Genomic DNA, 24485 nt, shown 5'->3' with positions numbered 1-24485 from the left:
TATATACACGCACGTCCAAGATATTAGAATAGCGATATTTTTACTAACTGTTTTTTATAATTCCTTAACTTTTTTACAAAAATAAAGCTCGATTTACAACTCTATTAAAATCTGAAATAATATCGTGAAACAACATCAAGACGCACACCACAAATAGGAGGAGAACCTCGGCCAAATACCCAAAAAGGGTGTACGTGCCAATTATATATATAATATATAATATATATATATATATACATACATATAGAATATCGTGTAAAGATTTTAAACTTTATAAAAATTCAACAAATTTTTATCAAATTTTCAAATTGAAAAATCCCTTTGATTTTTGAAAATTTATACCGTAGCAGTGTTGTGGATGTTCTCCATTAATCAATTCATTAAATTGATTTTATGTGATGAAAATATGAGACGCTTTCGAGAAAAACTTATAAAAAGACAAGAGGCAATCATATCTCAAAGAAAATAAAATTAAGACCTTCTTAGAAGTTTTTCTTTACATACATATTTTTTTGCATTTTAGTTATTGAATTAAATTTTTTTATTGGAAATTCCATAACTCTCTATTGGTCAAAAGGACGTCTGTATTAAAGCATTCTCAAACACCTCTTAACATATTTCACAAACATATTGCAAAATTTGAGATAGCTTTTGAATAAATGTGTTAAATTTATTATTGGGAGAGGCAACCCTGTTAAGAACCAAATTAAATTTAACTTCTATCTTGATGATTTTGCTCTTATAATATTGCATTATAAATAACTAATTAATTTTTTCTTAACCAGAGGCAACCCTATTCAAAAATCTCTCTAAATACCAGCTATTTTGAACACTTTTCGTTTAATATCCACTACACATTAAATAATATTTTATTGCTATTCTGTGGAAAGTTTGATTTGGTCCACTATCTGCACTAAATGAACAAAATGTAAGGATATACTACATACCGTCAGCGTCAAAATAAAGTGTACACCAGATATTGTTAAGTTTTGACTATTTGTTTACTTATTTTATAACTTGAATTATCTATATATATAAAATTCAAATTATGTATATATCTATAGATCGACTTGTGTCCTAAACGCATAAACCGATCGTAACCAAATTTGAAACACGAACTGGATACCTTACCGGGATGGTCATGGGCTAAAAAATATTTTAATATATATAGGGGGCGTGGCACCTCCCATACAAATGGAATTTTTAACAGTCCATATTTCTGGAAGTATTTACATTAGACTACTGAAATTTGGTAAGGGGTTATATGACATTAATCCTTACCACATCCAGAAAAACTACGTATACATATCTCTGGAAGTATTTAGGCTAGACCAATGAAATTTGGGAAGGGGTTATATGAGGTTAATCCCTAACACCTCCAAGAAAACTGAGAAGAACGATAAAGGGGGCTTGGCACCTCCCATATAAATGCAATTTTTCATTGTCCATATCTTCGGAAGTATTTGGGGTAGATAATTGAAATTTGGTAAGAGATTATATAAGGTTAAAACCTAACACCTGCATGAAAACTGGTGATAGCTAGAAATGGGGCGTGACACCTCCTATACAAATGGAATTTTTCATGCTGCATATCACTGGACGCATTTATGGTAGAATACCAAAAATTGGTAAAAAGTTTAATGAAGTTAGTATTTAGTACTCCTAGAAAAAATATGAGCTTAGAGAAAAATGGGGGTTAGACCATTTGATAAAGAAACGAATTTATATTATCAACGATAGAGGTATCACTGAATTGAATGCATTCTCTTATTGGTAAAGCTTTATCGGTAAGTAAACAGTCCAGCAATCTAACCAACTCATGTTTTACCCATGGCCAATTATATGTAGCCTGCTCCAGAGGTGGCGCACCGAAAAACCTTTTTATTTATACTCAAAATAATATAACAAAAAAGGTCGTATATCCGATCGTTTTAAATAATACCTAAACTGACTTAAAAAAGTTAAAGTTGTTTTATTTACATTGCATACTTTTTGATAGAAATGTGGGGTGAAACCCACGGGTATAAGCTAGTTTGTTTATAAAAATATGGTTCGTATTACAATAAAACCCATATAAACTAAGGTTTATAACTTAACACAAAATTTATAAAAATTCTGCAAATGTTCAGCAAAATTTCACAATTTTTACTAGGAATTTATAGCAAAATTTGCGTTACGCACTTTTGTAGATTATTGAATTTTGGTATACTAAAATACAAAACTCAAGTAGTTCAAAAATTGCGTTGATTTTTGACAATTTTTTCTGCTGACGGTTGGGATAGGATGTTTTTTCCACATAAGAAAATTGTGCTGAATAGAGAAAGTGCGCAAGACCGCTTCCTAAAAAAATTGTCAAAAATAAGTGTAATTTTGAATATACTTAAAACTTGCACTTTATTATACCAAAATTGAATGATCTATAAAACTAGATAACCGAAATTTTTCTAAAAATTCTAAGAAAAAAGTCTGCAATTCTGATGAAAATTTGCCGAATTTTTACAAGTTTCATACAAAGTTCGAAACTTTAGTTTATATGGCTTTTGTTGTAGTTGAACTACACTATAAAAAAAAATAATAGAAATTTGAAAATGAATAAATAAATAGTCAAATCTTAACAATATGTGGTGTACAATTTATTTTGACGCTGACTGTAGAGTTTTATAAAAAATCAGGCGACAAACCTATTCCAAACAAAATCAAATTAAGACCTTTTTAGAAGTTTTTCTCTACTTATATATATTTCTTTCTTTGCATTTTAGCTATTTAACTCTATGGTTATTGAATCAAATTGTATGTATGTACACTTCAGAGCTCTCAGAGTTGCACGAATACCTTTAAGACTTTTATTGAAAATAAATTGTCTGCTGGGTTAACAAAAGTAATGCTATCGCTGCATTTGTGGGACACTAGTGAACGCTACGAGTATAAACAAACAGTTGCGTATAGTTTTGAGTTTTTTTTTTTTTTTTTTGAATTTGAAAGTATGTAAGTACGTTCGCACGTGTCGCATCGTTTAATTGCCAGCGGCAGAGGTACTCGTATTCATGTAAGGCGCCGTTTTCTATGCTTAAGTGAGAGTAAGAGTACTTGGCTATGGTTTGTTTGTGTTTACGGTTATTTATTCTCATGCAAACTCTTTCTGGTTATGCAATGTTGAACGCGAAAGCATTAGTACCATACATGCGACCACAAAAATAGCAACAGCATGCGCATAAAATATGTAGTGATCAAAATAATAGCAACAAGAACAACCAGTCAAACAGCCGGTGAAATGGTGTAATAAATTCCAACACTCTCTGATTGGCCGTCTATGAACTATAAATGCATATTGTGTGTTTTTTTTGTATGGATGTGTGCATGTATGCATGTAAGTATGTATGTATGCATGAATGCCGTTTATCATGCCACTTCATTCATTAAAATTGTTATGAAATGGAATTGGTATTGGAATGGTATGAACTAAACGAACTGGCATGGTTAAGGAAAAGTGTGGCAAGAAAGTGTAACAGTTTTTGCTGCAATTATGCGAAATGGCTATAAACAAATACGCATCATAATCATGCTTATGTATGTGTGGGCATACGCACTAGCGCCGATTCACTGTTTGAATGCCATAAAATATTGTAACTAGTATGGCATGAAATCATTTCACAGTGTCTGCTAAGTAAGAAAGTCTAAGAAATCATTGATTTATGGATCCATTTATAGGCTGAGATTTCGTGAAAAGCGCTTAAGCAACTTTTAAAGACCCACTTGGTATATAATGTTAAAACATCTGGAGGAAATATTTAATGTCAAAACACCTCGCCGAAAAAGCCGCTCAACAACAACCACCAATCTAACGAAGGCTGTATAAAACTGTGAGGATGAAAACAAAGGATGTATCGGGTGTTTGTTTAAGAGCTTGGGAACTTAAAATGATAAAAAAACAGAAATATTGTTGGAATAATTTTTTTTTATTAAATTTTTTTTTTTATTAAATTTGTTTTTTATTAATCTTTTGCAACAAAGTTCAATTGTCTATGAATACAGAAAAAGCTTATTAATTTTTTGCTTGTTTTTGAGTCACACTGTGAGAATGTCAGGAATCATAACAGCTTTCATGATCAAACAATCATGTACGTACAGTCTGTTACATAATAGCGTGGTCACTGTTACACGTAGATAAAAAATAAGAGCGTCCTGTTTCTTTTCTATGACATAGAGGGCACCTCAGTCCTTCATGCTTTTTGTAAAAAGTCAGCTGTCTGTCAAATTTAGTTTTCAATTGAGTGGTTTTTCGAAATGAGTGCTGTTTACTTTTGCTTTTGAGGCAATTTTTCTATGTTTGCATGAAAAAGGGCTCAAATTAACGCAAACTGCTGCTGCGAAATATATGGGAAAGTCGAAGCAATTCGTTAGTAAGTGGATAAAGCGCTATAAAAAAGTCGGTAACGTTGATGATTTGCCTGATCGCGGTAGTGCAAGCAAAGTCTCAAAAAAATACGAAAAAAGATGCTCGCATTGTTCTCGAAAGATCCAACTTTGACTTTACGTGGAGCTGCTGTGAAATTGAAAGCAAAAGGCATTGACATATCTTACGGATCGATTCGCAGGCACTTGTTTCCCAATAAACAGAAATATCGCAGTACTTTGGAAAAACCAATGTTGAGTGCAAAACACGTTGAAAAACGAGTGGAATGGGCGAAGGAAAACTTGGAGCGCGATTGGAGCAACGCCATTTTTTCTAGTGAATCCTACTTCTGGGCTCTTCCGGGCAGAATTTAAATGCCGAAAAAAGAAAGAACATAATTGTTTATGAATTCAGAAAAAACTTATTAATTTTTTTTTGTTTGGTTCACACTGCGAGAATGCGAGGAATCCCAACAGCTTTCATAATCAAACAATCACGTACGTATCACAGGACACAACGCCTGTGGTCAGCATATGGCTACTATGGGGGTCGGGGACAGCCCGAAATGCCTATCCAGACTTGAGAATGACGACACTGCAAAGCATTTTCTCTGTAGCTGTCCTGCATTTTCCAGAATCAGACTTAAGATACTGGGTTGCGATACAATGAGTATGGACAAAGTGCATACTCTTCCTCTTCCGGATCTCTTAAAATTCATCAATGAATCCAAGAGATTTGTGGAAGAGCGACCTCTAACTAATTTATCAGTTTTTACCATCCACCTTTTTATCTTTCCTATCTCTATTCTTTCTACTGATATCTATCCGGGTGTAGTACAGTGGTCTACTGACTGAGTGCTTGGACTTGTCTAGCCCCCCACAAATCTAATCTAGTCTAAGCTACGTATGTGGTTGATGCTGAAAAGTGGATGCCGCCAATTGTTGTAACCTAACCTACAAATCTGCTTATTCTGGTGTACAAACAATTTTCTGTCTGCTACCTGTTTTCCGTCATACTAACCGAAACAGATAAGCAGATTTTTTAACACTTTTTCTTTTTTTTCCATGTTACGTAAAGCGAAATAAAATATGTATACATATATAGCTTTTCACACATACATATACATTTTTCGAAATACCCAAAAAGCCAGAAAAAAAGTCAAAAGAAATGTGAAAAACATGAAAAAAGTGAAAGTTTAATTCCGCATTATTGCTACGGTCCAGTAAAATCTCATATATCAGTCTTTGTAGTTGCTTCTGTTGCAGTCGAGCAGACTAGCAGCATAAAAATGATCAAAAGTAAAATAATATGAAACATAAAACATAATAGTACTGTTACTAAATACAAGCAAACTTACACACCAATACATGCAACACACACTCGTACATACACACATGCAGACAAGCTTGCTTTTAGTACAAACATTTATGGCGACGAATGTATTCAAGCCTTATTTGTATAAGTATGTCAATACAAGCGCAAAAACCAAAAAAAAAAACAAAAAATTAATAGCATAGGAATACAGTTTATCGTCGAGCCGAAAAACAGCAATTTCCTTTATATTAATGCAAGAAAAGCCAACTTAAAAGATTTAAATTACATTTGTATTTAAATTTTGGGTTGTATTGCCTTTGCACTTTTTCCTTTTCTCTCTCGATGGGCTGCTACATTTTCATTTTCTTCATTTTCACTGCCTGTCACAAGCAGTTGGCGACGATGGTACCTTCATCTAAACATAATTAACGCCAGTAGCAAAAAATGAAAAAAACCAAAAACGAAACAGAAACAGAAAAGGGCAGCCAGCAGCAACAATGCGTTGTCGTAGTCCCAGCGGAATTGAGCGATCGTCGTTTTGCTTACTACACACGCATGCGCGTAGTTCTGTTTTATTGTATTTGTTTTCTTTTATTTTTATTTTTTATTTTTTTGACCAACTGACCGCTCGACTGACCGGTTGTGCCACTCGAGTGCTTCTAATGAAAGTGAAAATACCAACGAAATTTCATTTTCGGGGCTTGCGCCGTTTTCGGCATTCATTGTTGAGGGCAGTAGGGATAGTTTGGCTGCTACCAAATTTACGGAAAGTATGCAAATTATTTTTAATTATCTGCATGCAAAATATGGTTAAAATTAGCGCATACCCAACTTTTTGACTGTTACTTTTTAATATTATATTTGGATGCTCGTAGGTGAAGAGATTTCTGGCCATTGTGTTTCTAAACACACACACATTTACACAAACTAAGTGTGTTTGTTGTGCACACCCGTGGCTGTGTTGAATCTTTTGTTAGTTGGCTTTATCTTAATGGATGTCTACTTCCTATTGCAGATATGGGAAATGGGCTGGCACTCAAATTTGCATTGAATTTGCATTTTTTTTTGGACAAATGCGCGAAAGTTTCTAAAATTTAAAAAATACAATAAATTTACTTTCTGTAGAGGGTGAGATAATGTTGCTATAATTAATGTTGCTGACACAGAAAAATGTGAACTGAGACGAAAGTTGTAAATGTAGAAATATAAGGAGTGCTACATTTCTACATACTAGTAAAAAATAATTATAAATTTACGTACGTGCATTCCCAAAGGGCGCAATTTTTTCACGCAAAAAAAGTCCATAAGTTCTTGGGTTTTTAAAGATGGTTTTAAAATTAGTAAAAAATATGTTCAAAGTGTTTATTAAACAAAAATATATTTTCCATCATTATTTACAATGTCTTCCGAACATTTAGGTAAATTTTCAATTCCCTGCTCAAAAAATTGTTTGTCGTTGGCGCCAAAATACGCTTCGATATCCCTTTTTATAGCTTCTTTTGAGGAGTAGTTCTTCTTACTCATATGCGATTGAAGTCCACGAAAAAGGTACCGTATCCGGCGAGTATGGTGGATGCGGCATTAGCTCCCATCCGAGCTCGTTCAGCTTGCCTAATGTTTGCCTTGCGGTATGAGGTCTTGCGTTGTCGTGGTGAAACAAGACTTTGCGTCTATTCACTAAAGACGGGCGATTTTTGTTAAGTGCGTCATTCAGGTTTGATAGCTTATGGGAATAATAATTAGCAGTTATCGGCTGGTTTGGTTCCAGAAGTTCATAATAAACAATACGGCCATATCCCAAATAGACAGGAGACTCTTCTTGGGGTGAAGGCCAGCTCTAGGGGTCGGTTCTGGTGTTTCATCTTTATGTAACCATTGGCGTTTGCAAACAGGATTATTGTAAAGGACCCATTTTTCATCACCAGTAACGACGGTTCAAAAAACTTTCATTTTCAAGCCGTTGCAGCAGCTGAGAACACACATTCACTCTTTGCTGAAGGTTGGCGACGGAAAGTCTGTGCGGAACCCATTTTCCCAGCTTTGAAACTTTTCCCAACTGAACCAGGTGCCTGTGAACTGTCCCATGCGATGAATTTAACCTCTGCGCTATCATATCGACTGTCAAATTGACGTGGCTCAGCTTCCACGAGTTCGAGCAAGGCGTCGGAGTTACGGACTTCAGGACGACCAGCGCGCGGGGCATCCTCCACGTCGCAGTTACCACTTCGAAATTTTGAAAACCACTTTTGCGCAGTCCTTACACTTACAGTATCCTCTCCGTGAACAGTGTTTATTTATGCAGCAGGTGTTGGTGCATTTTTACCACTTTTAAACAAAAATAAATAATTGGCGCATACACTTGTGTTAGGTGTTTGGGCCGAGCTCCTCCTCCTATTTGTGTTGTGCGTCTTGGTGTTATGCCACAAATAGAGGGACCTACAGTTTTACAGCTTTTTCATAACAGAAATACACGCGGAAGTTTGTCTTTGCTCATCGAGGAAGTTTGTCTTTGCTCATCGACGCTCATGACCGCTACTAAAAACAAAAAAAAAAAAATTCTATCACTTTGCTCTTTCATGTACGGAGATTTGAACCTACGCACTTCCGGATGGTAGTCAAGCATCAACCCATTCGGCTAAGGTGGCCGTTATCATTATCGTGTTGAAATAAAGAGTCGTTCTTTAACACACCCATATAGTTTTTCTTTCCATTGTGCCATCCAGAGAACTTAATTTTGCGCCTCCCAGAACTGCCCTATAATTTAAAAACATGACAAAACCTCTGCGGTGCTGGACAGTGGATTTAAGACAGAGGATTCATAGCTCTTGATTTTGCTGCCACTATACCATACGCTGGCCATCCGATTCAAAAATGTTGTACTCTCTTTTGACACTACAGATTACGGTTTTTCAATATTCAAGAAGTGTTTGGTTTTCAAAACGTTGGCGTATAAAAGTCGCTTTTCGTGACTTATTTTTATATGATCGGCTTTTTTCGTGTTACGCGATCGTGGATACTGTTACTCCTGAGCACTCTGCCACTGTCTCATCGGATACTTGGATGTGTATTGTCTTTAGTTTGTCGTTGATAGTTTTTGAGGCTGATATATGGGGATTCTCGCGATTTTCTTTTAATATTTGACGTTCTTCTCTGGTTATCAGTAACCTTGGTCGACCACGTGTTACATTTTCTAAATTACCATGCCATTTTATTACATTTTCTATCGCTTGCCGATATCGACTAAACATATTACAAATGTATTTCAGAGGTTTTTTACCATTGTGAAGTACAATTTTTTCTTCAGCTCAAGTTAATTATGTACTCATATGTAGATATTTTGGATATGCCAATACCGCAATTATAAACGAAATGAGTTCAGATATAAATAATATTAATAAAAATGCATACTAAACGCCCCCAATTGAGCTAAAACTAATCAAAGAAAAGAAACTTGTCGAGAAAAGGTTTCAAAAACAATAATGAAAATACTTCTGTGGGCACAGAATCTCATTCCCAAGTCCGTTTTTTGTTATAATTACTTAGCGGTAAAATTTTTGCTGCGGCTGACTACCCAATTTCTTTAGGAAATGAGCAAAAATTGTAAAACACGAAATTTAAGAAATTTAAAACTTAAAAATTTGCCAATACGAGGGACTATGCGAAATACTTCTGTGAGCCACTGTATGCATTTGTGTACATATTTTTGTGTAGGTTTGAGAAAATGATTTGTGTAAAACTTCTGACTTTTGAGGCGCCACAGATTTTTTTTCTTACGAACACTGCTATTGAATATTTTCCAACAATCAACTTCACCTTCAAGGTGCTTTAAAAGTAACATCAGCAAAATTTCTAACTGCGTAGTCAAATAAATTTAGAGGCGGGTTTTTCTATGAATTACATGCAAATGATAATGATGACTCCTCACTCTTACTATATTTTCTAACAAATATTTATATGCATATAACATTTAAGTCCTCAATCCATCGTCCTTAGGACGTCTACTTAAAAAGATCTAAGTGGTGTAAGCGACTTAGTTAGGGGATGGAAATCAAATCCAGCTATCACAATGGGACTTAGAGCCACCAAGTGTCCTGTCTTAGACAAGCAACCTGACATCAAAAAGGCATCAAATTGAACATTATTAGGTCAAAGTAAGGGTTAAATATACCGGGGAACTTTACTCCATATCAATGGAAATAAAGTAAAGATTTCGATGGACAAAATTTAAAAATGTTTACCCATTAAACAAAAAAAAACTAAGACGTGTTCTACAACAGGTATTAACTACTGATGCTAAAAGTATGTGGTAACTTTTCTGCTGGAAGAAATGCATTGAACTGAAAGGTGATTATCTTAAAAACTTACTTATTGTATATTGGAAACTACTTCAACAAGTCTGAGATAAATGTGGATCCTAAGGAGTTAGCATACTAAGTAGTAGCGCCCATTACTTGTAATTTACACCAAGTTCATAACACAGCTTTATACGAGTATATACGCCCAACTAAAGGGTTATCCAATAGTAGGTGCTATTTTGAATAGCCCGCTATTTCGGTAGATGTCACTTTTAAAGCTGCCATTTTTTGATATTTGGCAAGTAGAAACTACGCCATTAATAAAAATGGAACGATGCACGCTTAAACAACGCATTGAAATTATTAAAATTCACTATAAAAATGGTGAAAATTTGATTCGTGGAACTCGCACATTTTTGGGTCATCGTGAAGCAACTTGTCGGACCGCAATATAGAAATTGGTGAAAAAATTCGCGCTGTTAGGACAAGTTAGTGATCTGAAGAATAAAACCCGTGCACGTCGCTCAAGAACAGTCGAAAACATTGCTGTTGTAGCCGAAAGTGTTGATGAAAACCCAGGCTTGTCCGTTCCTCGACGTTCTTTGGAATTATGCATTCCACAAACGTCATTGCACCGTATTTTCCATAAAAATTTGGGGCTTAAGGCTTATAAAGTCCAATTAACACAAGAACTCAAACTGGCCGAACATAAACAACGTCGTGTCTTTGCTGATTGGGTCTTTGAAATGCATGAAAATGATCTAGAGTTCCATCGAAAAATCATCTTGAGCGATGAGGTCCATTTCCACCTCGGTGGCTTCGTCAACAAACAAAATTGTTGGATCTGAGGCTCAGAAAATCCAAGAGCTATTGTTGAAAAGCCTCTCTATCCTCAACGTGTGACTGTTTGGTGCGGTTTATGGTTCGGCGGAGTCATTGGATCTTACTTTTTCGAAAATGAAGTTAGAGCAACAGTTACGGTGAATGGATTGCGCTATCGAGAGATGATTAACTATTTTTTATGGCCAGAATTGGATTGTATTGATCTAGGCAACGTTTATTTTCAACAAGACTACGCTACGTGGCACACAAGCAACGAAACCATTGATCTTTTACGGGAAAACACCTCTTATTGGAAAACCCTCAGCGAGCTTCTTCCGCGCCATTAGTGAGATCTCACAACTGCCCATTTTTGACCCATTTTTAATGTTGTACCTATCCATATGTATGCTATAGATTATAAATAGGTATAACCAAGTTAACAAAGCCAATAAACACATATTGCACCAATACATGCTTGCATGTAAATATGTAAATCTATAAAAGCAACAGGCAATATTTGCAAACCTATTCCAAATTTGAAATCGGTCAGCATATTGTGACCTACTCACGCGTATAGCCGTTATAAAAATTGATTATTTACACACACAATCGCATTCACATACATATATGTATATGTACATACTCATACATATTAGTTGACACATATGCAGATAAATACGTGTGTGTGCATATTTACATTCTGATACAACTTTTGTGACTTTCTGCTTATGTGATTCGTGCTTTGCCACCAGCGGTGTGTGTACATATGTGTGTAAATATATGGTATGTATATATATATATTACCATATATATGCACGTATGTATTTATGTAATATGAAGAATGACAATTGTGCACAGTTGGAGTTGATTAAAGCATCATCGCTAACATTTTTTTAGTTCACTTATCGTTGCCACTTTCGCAATATCTTCCACAGCTGAAGATGCGAATATCTGGAACAGCAAACACACGCAAATATCCATACATCTGTGTGACCACAAATATGTACATATGTACGCATGAAGAATTTTTTTTAGGTCGCTAGTTGTTGTTGTACCAAAAATAAGCACAACGAATTTGGGCCCATAAATTACATATGGATTGACCATTTTCGTTTCTTCTCTTTTGTAATTGTTGCTTATCGCAGCCCTTTCGCATTGGCATTCAGCATCTTTGGTGCGTTTCTTTCCGCCACATTTTTTCATTTAGGTGCGCAGTGAAAGTGAAAATAAAAGTAAAAGTTATCAGTATTTAAATATATGCATATACATACATACATACATACACACCCATGTTTAAGCATGCATAAGTATATATGTATGTATACATATGAATTTACCTGTTTTTAACTGAGCTGGGAGCACCGAATTGGCATGTGAAATAACTAAATATAGTGGAAGTCAGACCAACTAAGCCACGTCCAACCAGGAAATGAAGAAAAAGATCTGTGGGATTTCTTCGTTTTCTTCTCTTACGTACGAGGTGTGTTCAAAAATTATCGCGAATTTTGAATTTTCGCAGGTTACGTATATTCGAATTTCGATTTGTTTGTGGCGATATGTTGGTGGTACTCATGTCTCTCACTCATGCCGACGAGTTCGGCCATTTTGAATGTTCAGTTAGCTGCTAAGTAAACTATTCAAAAAGATGGATCAAAGAACCTGTGTCAAATTTTGTGTGAAAAACGAAATTAAGTGCGCGGATGCATTCCGAAAGTTGACTGTGTCATACGGAGAAGCTGCTTTAAACCAAAGCAACGTTTATCGGTGGTACAAAATGTTCTCAGAAGGCCGAGAAGATGTGAACGACGACAACGAAAAGCGTGCCGGACGCCCGAGCACTTCAACAACAGACAAAAAAATTGATGAAGTGAAGAAAATGGTATTGGCCAATCGTCGAATCACCGTTAGCGAAGTTGCTGAGGACCTAGACATATCGATTGGCTCGTGCCATTCCAGTTTTTTCAATGATTTGGGCGGGTCGCCGCAAAATTCGTGCCAAAACTGCTCAATTTCGACGTTTCAGCATCGCATGAACATTGCTAATGAGATGTTGGACTCTGTCCGCGACGACCCAAATTTGCTCCAGAGGGTCATAACTGGTGACAAATCGTGGATTTATGGTTATGATGTGGAAACCAAAGCTCCATCAGCTGAATGGAAGCTGTCGCCCGTACCAAGACCGAAAAAAGTGCGCCAAGTTCGGTCGAATGTAAAAGTTTTGCTTACCGTTCTCTTCGATTGCAGGGGCGTTGTGCATCATGCGCTCTTTCCACAGGGTAAAACGGTCAATAAGGAATATTACCTGCAAGTTATGGGCGGCCGCCGTAGCCGAATGGGTTGGTGCGTGACTACCATTCAGAAGGTTCGAATCTCGGTGAGACACCAAATTAAGAAAAATATTTTTCTAATAGCGGTCGCCCCTCGGCAGACAATGGAAAACCTCCGAGTATATTTCTGCCATGAAAAAGCTCCTCATAAAATATCTGCTGTTCGGAGTCAGCTTGAAACTGTAGGTCCCTCCATTTGTGGAACAACATCAAGACGCACACCACAAATAGGAGGAGGAGCTCGGCCAAACACCCAAAAAGGGTGTACGCGCCAATTATATATATATATATATATGGGCAATTTGCGCGAAGCTGTCCCCGCAAGAAACGCCCGCATTTGTGGAAGAACGCAAATTGCCGCTTGCATCATGATAACGCCCCTGCTCACACATCGTTGCTTGTGCGCGACTTTTTGGCCAAAAACAACACACTAATGTTGCCACAGCCACCGTATTCCCCAGATCTGGTCCCCTGTGACTTTTTCTTGTTCCTGAAACTGAAGAGGCCCATAAAAGAACGACGCTACGCTACGATTGACGAGATAAAGACGGCATCGAAGGAGGAGCTGAACAAGAAAAAAAAATGATTTTTTGAAGTGCTTCGCAGATTGAAAAAAACGTTGGCACAAGTGCATAATATCTCATGGGGATTACTTTGAAGTGGATAAAATCGATATTAATAATAAATAAATAATTTTTGAAAAAAAAACACAAAATTCACGATACTTTTTGAACACACCTCGTATCTCCATTTTTGTAAATTTTTAACAAAAAAGTTTGGGCGAAAAATTAAAAAAAAAATCTGCATTTAGCTGTTTATTTTAGCTGCATTGTCTTACTGTTTACTTGTGTACTGTATCCACCCATTTCTCTATTAAGTTTCCCTCTTTTAGCTTCGACAATCTAATTTATTGCTGCTGTTTAAATACGAACGGAATATTCTGCTTTTACTTCCTCCTCACAGACTGTCTCATTCTCTCTTCTATAGCGACTTCGCCAAATATTAATTCATATGTATTTGCTTTTGACTGTTTGCTAAGCAATAAATTTTCTTTAAATTCTACTGTTAAATATTTTTTAAACCTTCCATGAAACTCTTTTCTCTGTTGTATTTTTGTTTTTTGTTTTGAGATGGTTTTTAATTTACAATATATATTACTTTTTTGTTTTCAGGCAGGAAATCTCCCTTTTTGGGGTTCATTTGCAAAACCAACGGTAATTTTATAGTTTTTTGTTTGTATACATTTTATTATGTTTTTGTTTTTGTTATTTGCTTGTGTTTTTCAATGTGTTTGTCTCCGATTCTGTTGCTTTGTTATTGTTACTATTGCTTTTGGTTTTTTGCTGCTTATGAAAGTTAAAAAAGTTTTAATTTAACTGGCAAAACGTATTTATGTTTGAAATGTTAAAAACTTGGAAGATATATATATATGGCCATAAGTAATTATTACTGGGATGAGAAAGAGGCTATACGAACATATATGTGTGTATATGTTACATTAAAATCAAAAGATTTTCCCCATGAAGTCACTTCCCATTACTTTGAAAATATGGCAGAAAATATTTTTAGCAGTTAAGTTACTATACTCGTATATCTGCATGCAGTTTTGAACTTTTATATATGTAAGTACACACGGCTGTACTCAGTATTGAAAATTATTTGTATGAGAATGTGCATGAGTTCGGAAAAATTTCAGATTAAAGAGAAAACTTGGAACGCTTTATGTGGTTAGAAAACCAGAATTTAAAAAATTAAAGAAAAAATTAAATTAATTTTCTTGTCTGCATCAATTTTTCATATCCTTTAAGAACAACACTAAACTAATCCTCAAATCTGTGCCAAAGAATCCCATCTTATGCGTTTACGGTGCATGTAATTTTTTTTATCTAATACCTGAGCCAGTTGAAAATCTGCAAAATTTAAACATTCTTTATCATTCCTCTTAGCCAGAATTATATGTTAGTCTCTTAAACCAGTTAAATAATTTTTCATTAAGAGCAGGACTTCTCCAAGCAGTCACCTACCAATAAATTTGGCCGCGTTATTCCTTTTTTGTTTTCATTAACCTGTCCTCATAACTTTAACTCTCACCAGGCTTATGAAATGAGTAGCTGAATCAAACTGTGTCTTTAAACCGTATGGACTCATCTCTGAATAAAGTAAAACGAAACTAAAGGGTTATTAGCTAACAGTTATTTCGTGGTACAATTTTATGGAGATATACAAATGTTTTCTTCTCTAATATGTTCCCTTTTACCTTTGAGGGAATTCAACACTTCAAATATTTGGTAAGTCTTAATGAAAAATGACAACAGTAGCCACGTCGCAATACAAGACAGAATATTGGCAGCAACAAAGATTTTTAATTCGAAGTTAGAGCTATTACTGAGCTTTGCTGCAGATGATACAATCAGACGGTCTCACAATATAGGATATTATCATCATCGCCAAGTAGCGATTACAACGCAGGCTGAGCTTAAGCTTCGTCCACAATCCTCTTTTAATCTGCAGGGTTGATGGCAATAAACTGCCAGCTCTTAACTAGTAGTATTTTCCGGTCGGCTATGACTTGTTCAAGCTAGGTTCACGTTGAACGTCCTCGGGCCGGGTCGTTAGAGAGTTCGTTGTTAAAAAGGATTTTTGAGGGTGGCTGTCCTCCATGCGCACAGCGTGTCCTAACCATCGAGGCCTTGGGATTTACAAGTAGATACCTATGAAATGAGACTTTCAGCTATTAGTAGATAGATGTCGCTAAGATCTTTCCAAATACAGGCATCTTTTTTTTCGTCTGTCATCTGTCAACAATATTCAGTTCATTGTTTGTTACGTTTCATACAACAATGCATTTTTCTCGCTCTTAAAAATCTCGAATTTCGTGCTTCAAACTACGATTTGCGGACATCGTTGGTTTTCTGTTATCAATTGAAGAAAAACACTTCTCAAGCTCATCAAAGGAAGTCTTTTTTGCATCGAATCGTTACAGGTGTTGAAAAATGGGTGTATTTCTCAAATCCCAAGCGTAACCGATTGTATGGTCCGCTAGGCCACAAGCCAAAAACAACAGCCAAACAAAATCGCTTCGGCCGCAAGGCAATGCTGTGTGTTTTCTGGGATCAGCGTGGTATGATTTGGTACGAGCTATTAAACCCAGGTGAAACAGTTGACGGTGCACGCTACTAACGACAATTAGCCGATTTGAAAAGCGCTATACACCGAAAACGCCCAGAATATGTCGATCGGCGTCACAAAGTAATTTTTCTTGATGACAATGCACCGCCACATCGAACAAGAGCGACCTGGGAATTGGTGGAGACGTACGATTGGGAACCGCTTGTGCATGCGGCTTACTCACCAGACTTGGCGCCTTCCGATCATAATTTGTTTGCATCGATGGGCCACGCACTTTCCGAGCAGCGCTTCAATTTTCACGAGGAAACCAAAAAATGGCACGATGATTGGTTTGCGGCCAAAGACGATCAATTTTTTGGCGCGGCATCCACAAATTGCCTGAGAGATGGGAAAACTGTGTCGTTAGCGATGGCTATTGTTTTTAAAATTAAATTTGTAACTATTTTTTGTTAATAAACGTTTGGAATTGAAAAAAATCTCATTTCATAGGTATACACATTCCACATATGCGGCTCTTAACAATTCTAAGAGGAAAACTACATCATTTAAATGCCCCTCATGAGTAAGTCAGGTAAAACTCGCTAAATATTGGACTCATTAATGTCTAATTGTTGTGAACGTCGAGGCAGCGATATTGAAAGTTGTTCAGCAACACTTTGCGCTGTAGCAGGACGTCCAATTTTCGGTCTACCAGTCCTTTTTCTATCCTCGAAAGAACCAGTTGCTTCAAATTTGTTCACCAATTTTTCAATTGTCGACTCATTCGGAGGATTATTTCCACCAACATACATTTTGCGATATGATTTTTCTTGAAGATCGACTATTTTCATAATAAGTTTAAATAATTTTATCGCATTTTTCTATAGTGACAAATGCCAAAGGTGGCTTTAGAGGAAGTAGGTAGGTAGGTAGGTAGGGTGGTTGTCGCAAGACACACTTAGACCTTCAGCAGGTCCATTGTGATACCACTGGAGCTTATCCTTACTCTACGTGTTCCTTTTCAAACCATCCGGTTGCTTTAATAAACGAGCAGAGCTTCGTTAGTTTTAGATGGGCTATGTCCGCTACATCGGTTAGAAATGCTGTATCGAGAGTGCGCAGCCTTCTCATAGCTAGGCTTTCACACTCACATAAAAGGTGTCTGACTGTTTCTTCTTCTTCTGTATTAAGACAGCTTCTACAGAAATCGAAGTAAGGGAGTCCTAACCTTCTAGCGTGGCTGCCTATTAAGCAATGACCAGTTAAAACACCTATCATTTTTCTTATAGATTCTCTGTTGAATCGTAGCAAGATCTTCGATCGACCGCTGTTCCAGTTCGGCCATGTCTGTCTGCTTAGTTCGCATGTTGTGAGGTTTTGCCAGATTGTATTTACCTTTTTGATGGTTTCCCTGTCTATAAGTAATTTACAAGTGGCTATGGGCATGGGTATCAGCGCCTTATCCGGTTCGAGACCGAGCGTTGTACCGGTTCTTGCGAGTTCATCCGCCTTACAATTTCCTGCAATGTTTCTGTGGCCTGGTACCCAGATAAGGTGCACCTTGTAGCACTTAGATACGTCATCTAGTAGTTTAAAACATTCTAGAACTGTTTTTGACGAGTGTGTTTTTGATTCCAGCGCTTTTATTGCTGCTTGACTGTCCGAGTAAATGAAGACTTCATTTGCGGATAATACTCTCGTTTTTATCTCTTTAAGCCCTTCTTTTATGGCAGTGACTTCCGCCTGAAATACACTGCAATGATCAGGCAAGCGAAATGATTGGCATACTCCGAGTTTGTCGGAGTAGACCCCTCCGCCTACTTGGTTGTCTAGTTTTGAGCCATCTGTGTAGATGTTTAAGTCATTTATCTTGACAATGAGCCCGTTATCCCATTCCTCTTTGGAAGGAAATACTGTGACAAAGGATTTATCGAAATTGATGTCCTTGGTCTTACAGAAATCCGTTGTGCTGGGAATGCAGGGGAATTGTTCCAAAATTGAGGAGTGCCCTCTTTGGTACGTTCTGAGTAGGCCGATTTCTCTTAGTCTGAGAGTTGCTTTGGCAGCTGTTTGCTTACCGTACTGCTCTATTGGTAAAATGCTAAGAATAATATTTAGTGCATCTGTGGGTGTGGTTCTGAGGGCCCCGCAGATGCAAAGACTGGCCATTCTTTGTACGTGTGCCATGGTTCTTTTGACGTACAATTTATCTAAAGCTGGCCACCATACTAATATGCCGTATGTTAGGATTGGTCTGACAATTGCCGTGTAAAGCCAGTATACGATAGATGGGGAGAGACCCCAACTTAGTCCTATTAGCTGTTTACAAGAGTATAGTGCTATTGTCGCCCTTTTTACTCTATCTTCGACATTTGCCTTCCATGTTAGCTTTCGGTCTAGTATTAGACCTAGGTAGCGGGCCTCATCACTGAATGACAGTGCCGTTCCACCTAGAGTCGGAGGAATTATATTTGGAATTTTGTGTTTCCTGGTAAATAGGATGAGTTCAGTTTTATTGGGGTTGACGCTTAGCCCATTTGCTTTTGACCAGTTTTCAACCATGTTCAGTAAATCCTGCATGACTTCTATGAGTGTATTGGGGAATTTCCCCCTTACTACCAATGCAACATCGTCCGCATAGGCTACAACGTGTTGTCCTCTCTCCTCTAGGCTCTTTAGCAATGAGTTTAGTGCCAGCACCCATAGGAGAGGGGACAGCACACCGCCTTGAGGTGTTCCTCTGCTAACTTTTTTCTTGATCTCTGAGTCCCCTAGGGTTGCGATCACCAATCTGCTCAAGAGCATGTTTTTAATGAACTCAACCAGAGCGCCAGAGATCCCGAAGTCCGTCAGTGCCTTTATTATGGTATCCGGTAGGATGTTGTTGAATGCGCCCTCGATATCTAGGAAGGCTACCAGTGTGAATTCTTTATTATACATTGACTTCTCGATTTCTGTAACAAGTGAGTTAAGTGCTGTTTCGGTTGATTTCCCTTTACAGTACGCATGTTGTGAGATGCTGAGCTTATAAGGGCTGATGTTAGCCCTAATATGCTCTTCTAAAATTCTTTCTAATGTTTTTAGCAGAAAGGAGGATAGGCTTATTGGCCTGAAATCCTTAGGTGTTGTGTGTGAACTTTTTCCCGCTTTAGGGATAAAGACCACTTTTACCTCTTTCCATGTTGATGGGACACTTTTCAGTTTCAGAGCGGCCTTAAATATGACCGTCAACCACTCCATGATGTAGTTTAGTGAATGTTGTATTTGGGCCGGGAATAATCCATCTGGGCCCGGTGATTTAAATGGTTTGAACGTGTTCACTGCCCAGGTTATCCTAGCTTCAGTGATTATTTCTTCAATGTCAGAGTTTGGTCTTTCTGTACCATTGTTGATTAACACGTTAGATGATTCGTTGCTGGGAAAGTGTGTGTCCACTAGCAACTTCAGAGTTTCGTCACTCGAAGTAGTCCAACTCCTGTCCGGTTTTTGGAGGTATCCGGTGGTATAGTGTTTTTTTGAAAGGATTTTACGCAGTCTGGAGGCCTCTGTGGTTCCTTCGATTTCTCCACAGAACGTTCTCCAACCAGACCTTTTCGCTTTCCTAACTTCTTTTTTGTAAATTTTTAGCTTAGTGTAGTAGCAGTCCCAGTCTTTACTCTCTCGTGTCGCTTTCGCTCTATTAAACTGTCTTCTGCTGTCGTTTCTTAGTGTAGACAGGTCTTCTGACCACCAGGGCGGCTTTTTCTTCCCCTTATACTTAATTAAGGGGCAAGCCTTGTATAGCGCAGTTCTACAGACCTCCGTAAGGATTTGTACGTGTTCGTTCAATGATTCTCTGTCTTCAATAGTAATATTTTGGGAGTTTGGGAGTCTTTCCTTAAGTTCCCGTTTATATATATGCCAGTTGGTGTTTTTCAAGTTCCTGCTGGCGGGCGGGGCCTGTGAGTTTTTTCCCCCAAATTTTATTTCTATGTAACGATGATCGGAGTATGAGTGTTCATTCAGAACCCTCCACTGCGTCATCTTTTCGTAGAGGGTTTGACAAACTAGCGTAATATCAAGAACTTCTTGTCTATTGCGCGTAATAAATGTAGGTTCGTTGCCTTTGTTACACACTAAAAGCTTACTACATATAATATAATTAAAGAGAGACTCACCTCGTTCGTTTGTATCCGAGCTCCCCCATACGGTATGGTGGGCATTGGCATCACCTCCTAGGGCTAGTTTGCGGTTGTGTGCTTTGCAGTCTTCCACAAGGCTTCTTATTAGCGGCGACGGCAGTGGACCTGTGTCGTCTCCGGCAAAGTAGAACGAGGTTAGCCAGATGTTGCTTCCGCTCACTTCCCAGCTAACCGTCGTGGTATCTGCGTTACTGAAATTTTGAATCATAAATATATTAAGATGTGCTTTCGCCATTATGCATGCTCTTTTAGTACCTTCACCATTGGTCTTGTATACTTTATACCCTGATGTCCTCAGACCGCAGATTTCGCCATTCCGTACCCAGGGTTCCTGGATGAGGACTACGTCCGGCTGATCTTCTGCCAGACGCTCCAGGAGGGCAAGGCAGGCTTCTTTACAGTGATGAAGGTTTATCTGTAGAAGATGCATCAGCTGTTAGCGTAATGTCTGGGTCTTCTTTGCTTTCGCATAAAAGTTCCCTTTCGGAATACTTACGCTGTTGTGTGTGGTACTTACCCTCCCGTTCGAAGTACAGCCTCCCTAAGCCCATTTCTGAGCCTGAAGAGGCGTATTCTTCTTCGGTGGGCCGGTCGTCTTCGCTCATTGGCTCGGTTTCGCTCATGGGTTCTGGTTCGCCCATGAGCTTTTCACCTTCCTTAGTGGCGAGGAACTCAATTGCATCTGTGTCTGTTTTGTAAATGTGAAGCTTCACCTTTACGAAACCGTATCTCAGATGCCCATCGCATTTCGCTAATGGTTCGATTGAGTTCTCTGTGAGGAGCAGGAGAGCCTGCATGGTGGCGCGCTTCTGCTCTTTCGATTCTTCCGCGCTATTTTTGCTGGTGAGAGTTTTGACATACCTCCATTCCTGCGTTGGGATGTCCGGATTGCAGACCCGAATGAGCTTCATAATTTCATCCGGGTCTTCGACGGTTGAAGGTAACCAAACCCTTGCTCGCGGCCTGGACGGAATATCCTTCCTGTCCACGACCACTAGCTTGGCATTTGGGTACACTTCGCCGACTTTGGAGATGGCCTCTTTATACAGTTGAACCGATCTCTCATCGTCGCAAGCTATAATTTTTATCTGGCCTTGGTGCCAGCCTAAGTCTTCGCACGCAGGCGGGGGACCGGGGTTCTCCAGAATAACTTTCAGTGCCACTTTCGTCAGCTCGGCCTCGATCCATTTCCACTGGGCTCTGGGGATCATACCTTCTGGGTGGTTCTCGTCCAGGACTCCTATGATCAGGCGGTCTTTTGCAACCTCCGCAAATGATCTTCTGGGCGTCACGCCCATTGATTTGTGCCTTTTTGCGTTTGGCTTATTTTCCTCCGAGGACCGCTGTCGTTTCGGAGCCGATTGTGTTGGCTTGAAGTCAGGGTTGAAATCAGGGATGATCGCTTTCGCTCTATCAATCGCCTCTTTCAACTCCTGTGTTATTTCACTTTCCTTTGGGTGAGTTTCGTGCACCCTCCTTAGGAGCCTAGCCGCGTTTCTGCGATCCTGGTAGCTCGCTTTCGCTGGGTCTACCACCCTCACAAGCGGCCATCCTTCGGTACCGGAGCTAGCAGTAGCATTGCTTCCGGTCGGGACCGTTTTTGGGGGCTGAATCGCAGTTGACTGCCGGGCCAGTGCCCCCCTACTTGTACTTGGACCTGTGTCCAGTCCTGAGTACGTGTCAGCTGTCCTCGCTTTCGCTGAGGCTGTCGTTGCGTGTTTGGATCGACTTATTAAGCCGATGGATGGCGTTTTCTTTGAGCTCGGTGCAACCGTTGCTCTTGTTGCGGAACTGTTAGTTCCTGTCGGTCTATTAGAAGGAGGACCGATCTCCTTTTTTTTATTTATTTTTTTTAAGTCTGCTTGCATTTTGGACCCACGAGTGTCGGAGAAAGGATGTCCGCCCGTGCATAGCTCCGAACTACACGGGTAAGGCTAATTATTACGGAGGGCGCCAGTTATCCGTAAGCTCCGTTCGAGACTTGGTTATTTTATAGAAGGGCCCCAAGCCTGACAGATTCTCGGCACGGGTCGCATCACACCTTAATCCAGCCCTTCACCCCCGACCACGTTAAAGGTACTTTGAGTAGTGCTGTACTATTGAGGAGTATCGAACCCTACCCATAGTACCCTTAACTTAGCTAAGTACCTCCTGAAAATAGGAAAACTGTGGTACTTATTACCAGCTGGCACCCTCGGGGAGGGTTCAGTGGAGGATTTTCGCCAGCCTGGAAATACCGCCAGGAAGTACCGTCTAGGAATTTTTCACTACTGATATCTAGACGTCACTTTTGATAGACCCTTTATGTAAAATTAATTCGTTTTTTATTTATTGTTTTTTTGTTTTTTTTTTGTCGAATTAGGAAGTGCTACTAAAACTTCATTTGTTTTTAGTTTTTTGGTATACCTACTGATTTTTTCAAATCTTGTATTGAACTGAAAAGTAAAAATTTCCTTTACAACTTGATTGCTGATTTAAATAAGTTGTTAGAAAAATATTAAAATAAAATAGTACAAAAGTGAGACCCTCTTGTATGATAGTTACCGCGTTACTCTTTCTATGCGCATACTTTTAAAGCCACTCTGTGCACATTAACATAACGCATACGCATTCAGCTGAAGACCTCCCCATACAGAAAAGAAAAGTCGAACAAACGTGAATGAATTCGAATGCAATTTTCTAAGATGCAAGTATTATTCAATTGCAATCGTAATAGCAGAAAAATGGCAAAGATTTCGCAACATTTGGTAATGTAAAGAAAGAAACACAGATAATGCAGTGAGACAAACCGCCACTTAGACAACGGCAAAAACCAGTTATTAGCACACAAAAAACCAAGACCAAAGCGAATCGTAGTCAAATGAAAGTGAGAGTGAATAAGAAAGCGGAAATTTTCAGTTGGCGAAGCTGAAATTGAAGCTGCAGCAGAAATCTTCGAGTAATGTGCAGACAAGCAGACAGACAGGTAATAACGAAAACGACAATAAAAAAAAATTAAGACGAAAAATGCACAGCGAAATGTTGCACCTCAAACTACTGCATGCACACTTACTAAGCAACAGCCAGATAACCAAATACAAGTGTGCTCTCAGCTACACATACATACATACAAAGATGTTGCTTGCGATTAAGAGTGTTCGGCCAACATCCAGATTGCATGTATAACTCCGATAGCCCATTCACCAAAACTCGTATTACAAATGGTGCTGTTGGCAGATTCAAAGAAACGCGACGCTCTCGAGAAAAGCCATAAGTAAAAGCAAAGAAATGTTGGAAGCAATCGAAATACTGCATACACACATACATACATACGAGTACATACATCTAAAAGATGCATGGGAACTGTAGGAAAACCGAAAGAAAGGCGACCGGAAAGTCCAAGTGGCAAATTCTGCGTTGAAGTGCCAAAAAGCTTTCGAGAGACGAAAAACCAAAGCTCCGTCAACTGGAAACTCTCGCTCAAACGCTCGCTGGAAATCAGAGCTAATTAACTCACTGCAGTCGCGTACGAAATCAACTCAAATAGCAATGCGCACCAGTGCTATTGGTCGGTCACGCATGCGCTGCGCTAAATATAACTCCGACTGAGTGCAGTCGAGAGAAAAGCTTGCTAAAATGAAAAGGCAATGCAACAAAAAATAAATAAAACTGTGCCTGCACATGCCATGCGCGCAAAGTAAACAAAACGCGCTCACACACACACACGCACGCACGCGCACACACCATGACACAATAAATACAAGCTGAACAAGAAAAGAGAAAGAAAAACGAAAAAAAAACCAACGTTTCACTTTCGTTTTCTATTTTAGTTTTCGTTACTTTATAGCGGCTTTGAAGCCGCGTTGTTGTTGCTGGCGCACAACGCAGCACCGTTTCGTCATTTGTCGGCTGAAAGTCAGCCAAAGTCAGATTTTACAATGGCCTATTGCGCCTTTTTCTCACTCATTTGCACATTTTATCATTTTCTCCATTTCTCCATTTATCATTTTCGCTTGCCTGCTTTCTGGTTTTCCTTGTTTTGGCCAACCGCTTTGCTCCACGCTTT

General features: G+C 38.6%; 1 protein-coding gene across 8 annotated transcripts in view; it reads left to right on the top strand.

Annotated features, from left to right (window-relative positions):
- Positions 1–24485, top strand: part of LOC129242905 (hepatic leukemia factor) — an 89999-nt gene that overhangs the window by 50251 nt on the left and 15263 nt on the right. For 5 of the 8 annotated variants that reach the window (XM_054879827.1, XM_054879825.1, XM_054879826.1 and 2 more), the window contains exon 3: positions 14324–14365. The exons of the other annotated variants lie outside the window; for them this stretch is intronic. In XM_054879827.1, the coding sequence (XP_054735802.1) occupies positions 14324–14365 (42 nt within the window). The remainder of the gene's footprint in view (positions 1–14323; positions 14366–24485) is intronic. 8 annotated transcript variants of the gene reach the window in all.

This window comes from Anastrepha obliqua, chromosome 3 (assembly GCF_027943255.1).
Source record: "Anastrepha obliqua isolate idAnaObli1 chromosome 3, idAnaObli1_1.0, whole genome shotgun sequence".
Classification (NCBI taxonomy): domain Eukaryota; kingdom Metazoa; phylum Arthropoda; class Insecta; order Diptera; family Tephritidae; genus Anastrepha; species Anastrepha obliqua.
Note: the sequence above shows the minus strand (reverse complement) of the source record. Positions and strands in the feature narration are given on the sequence as shown.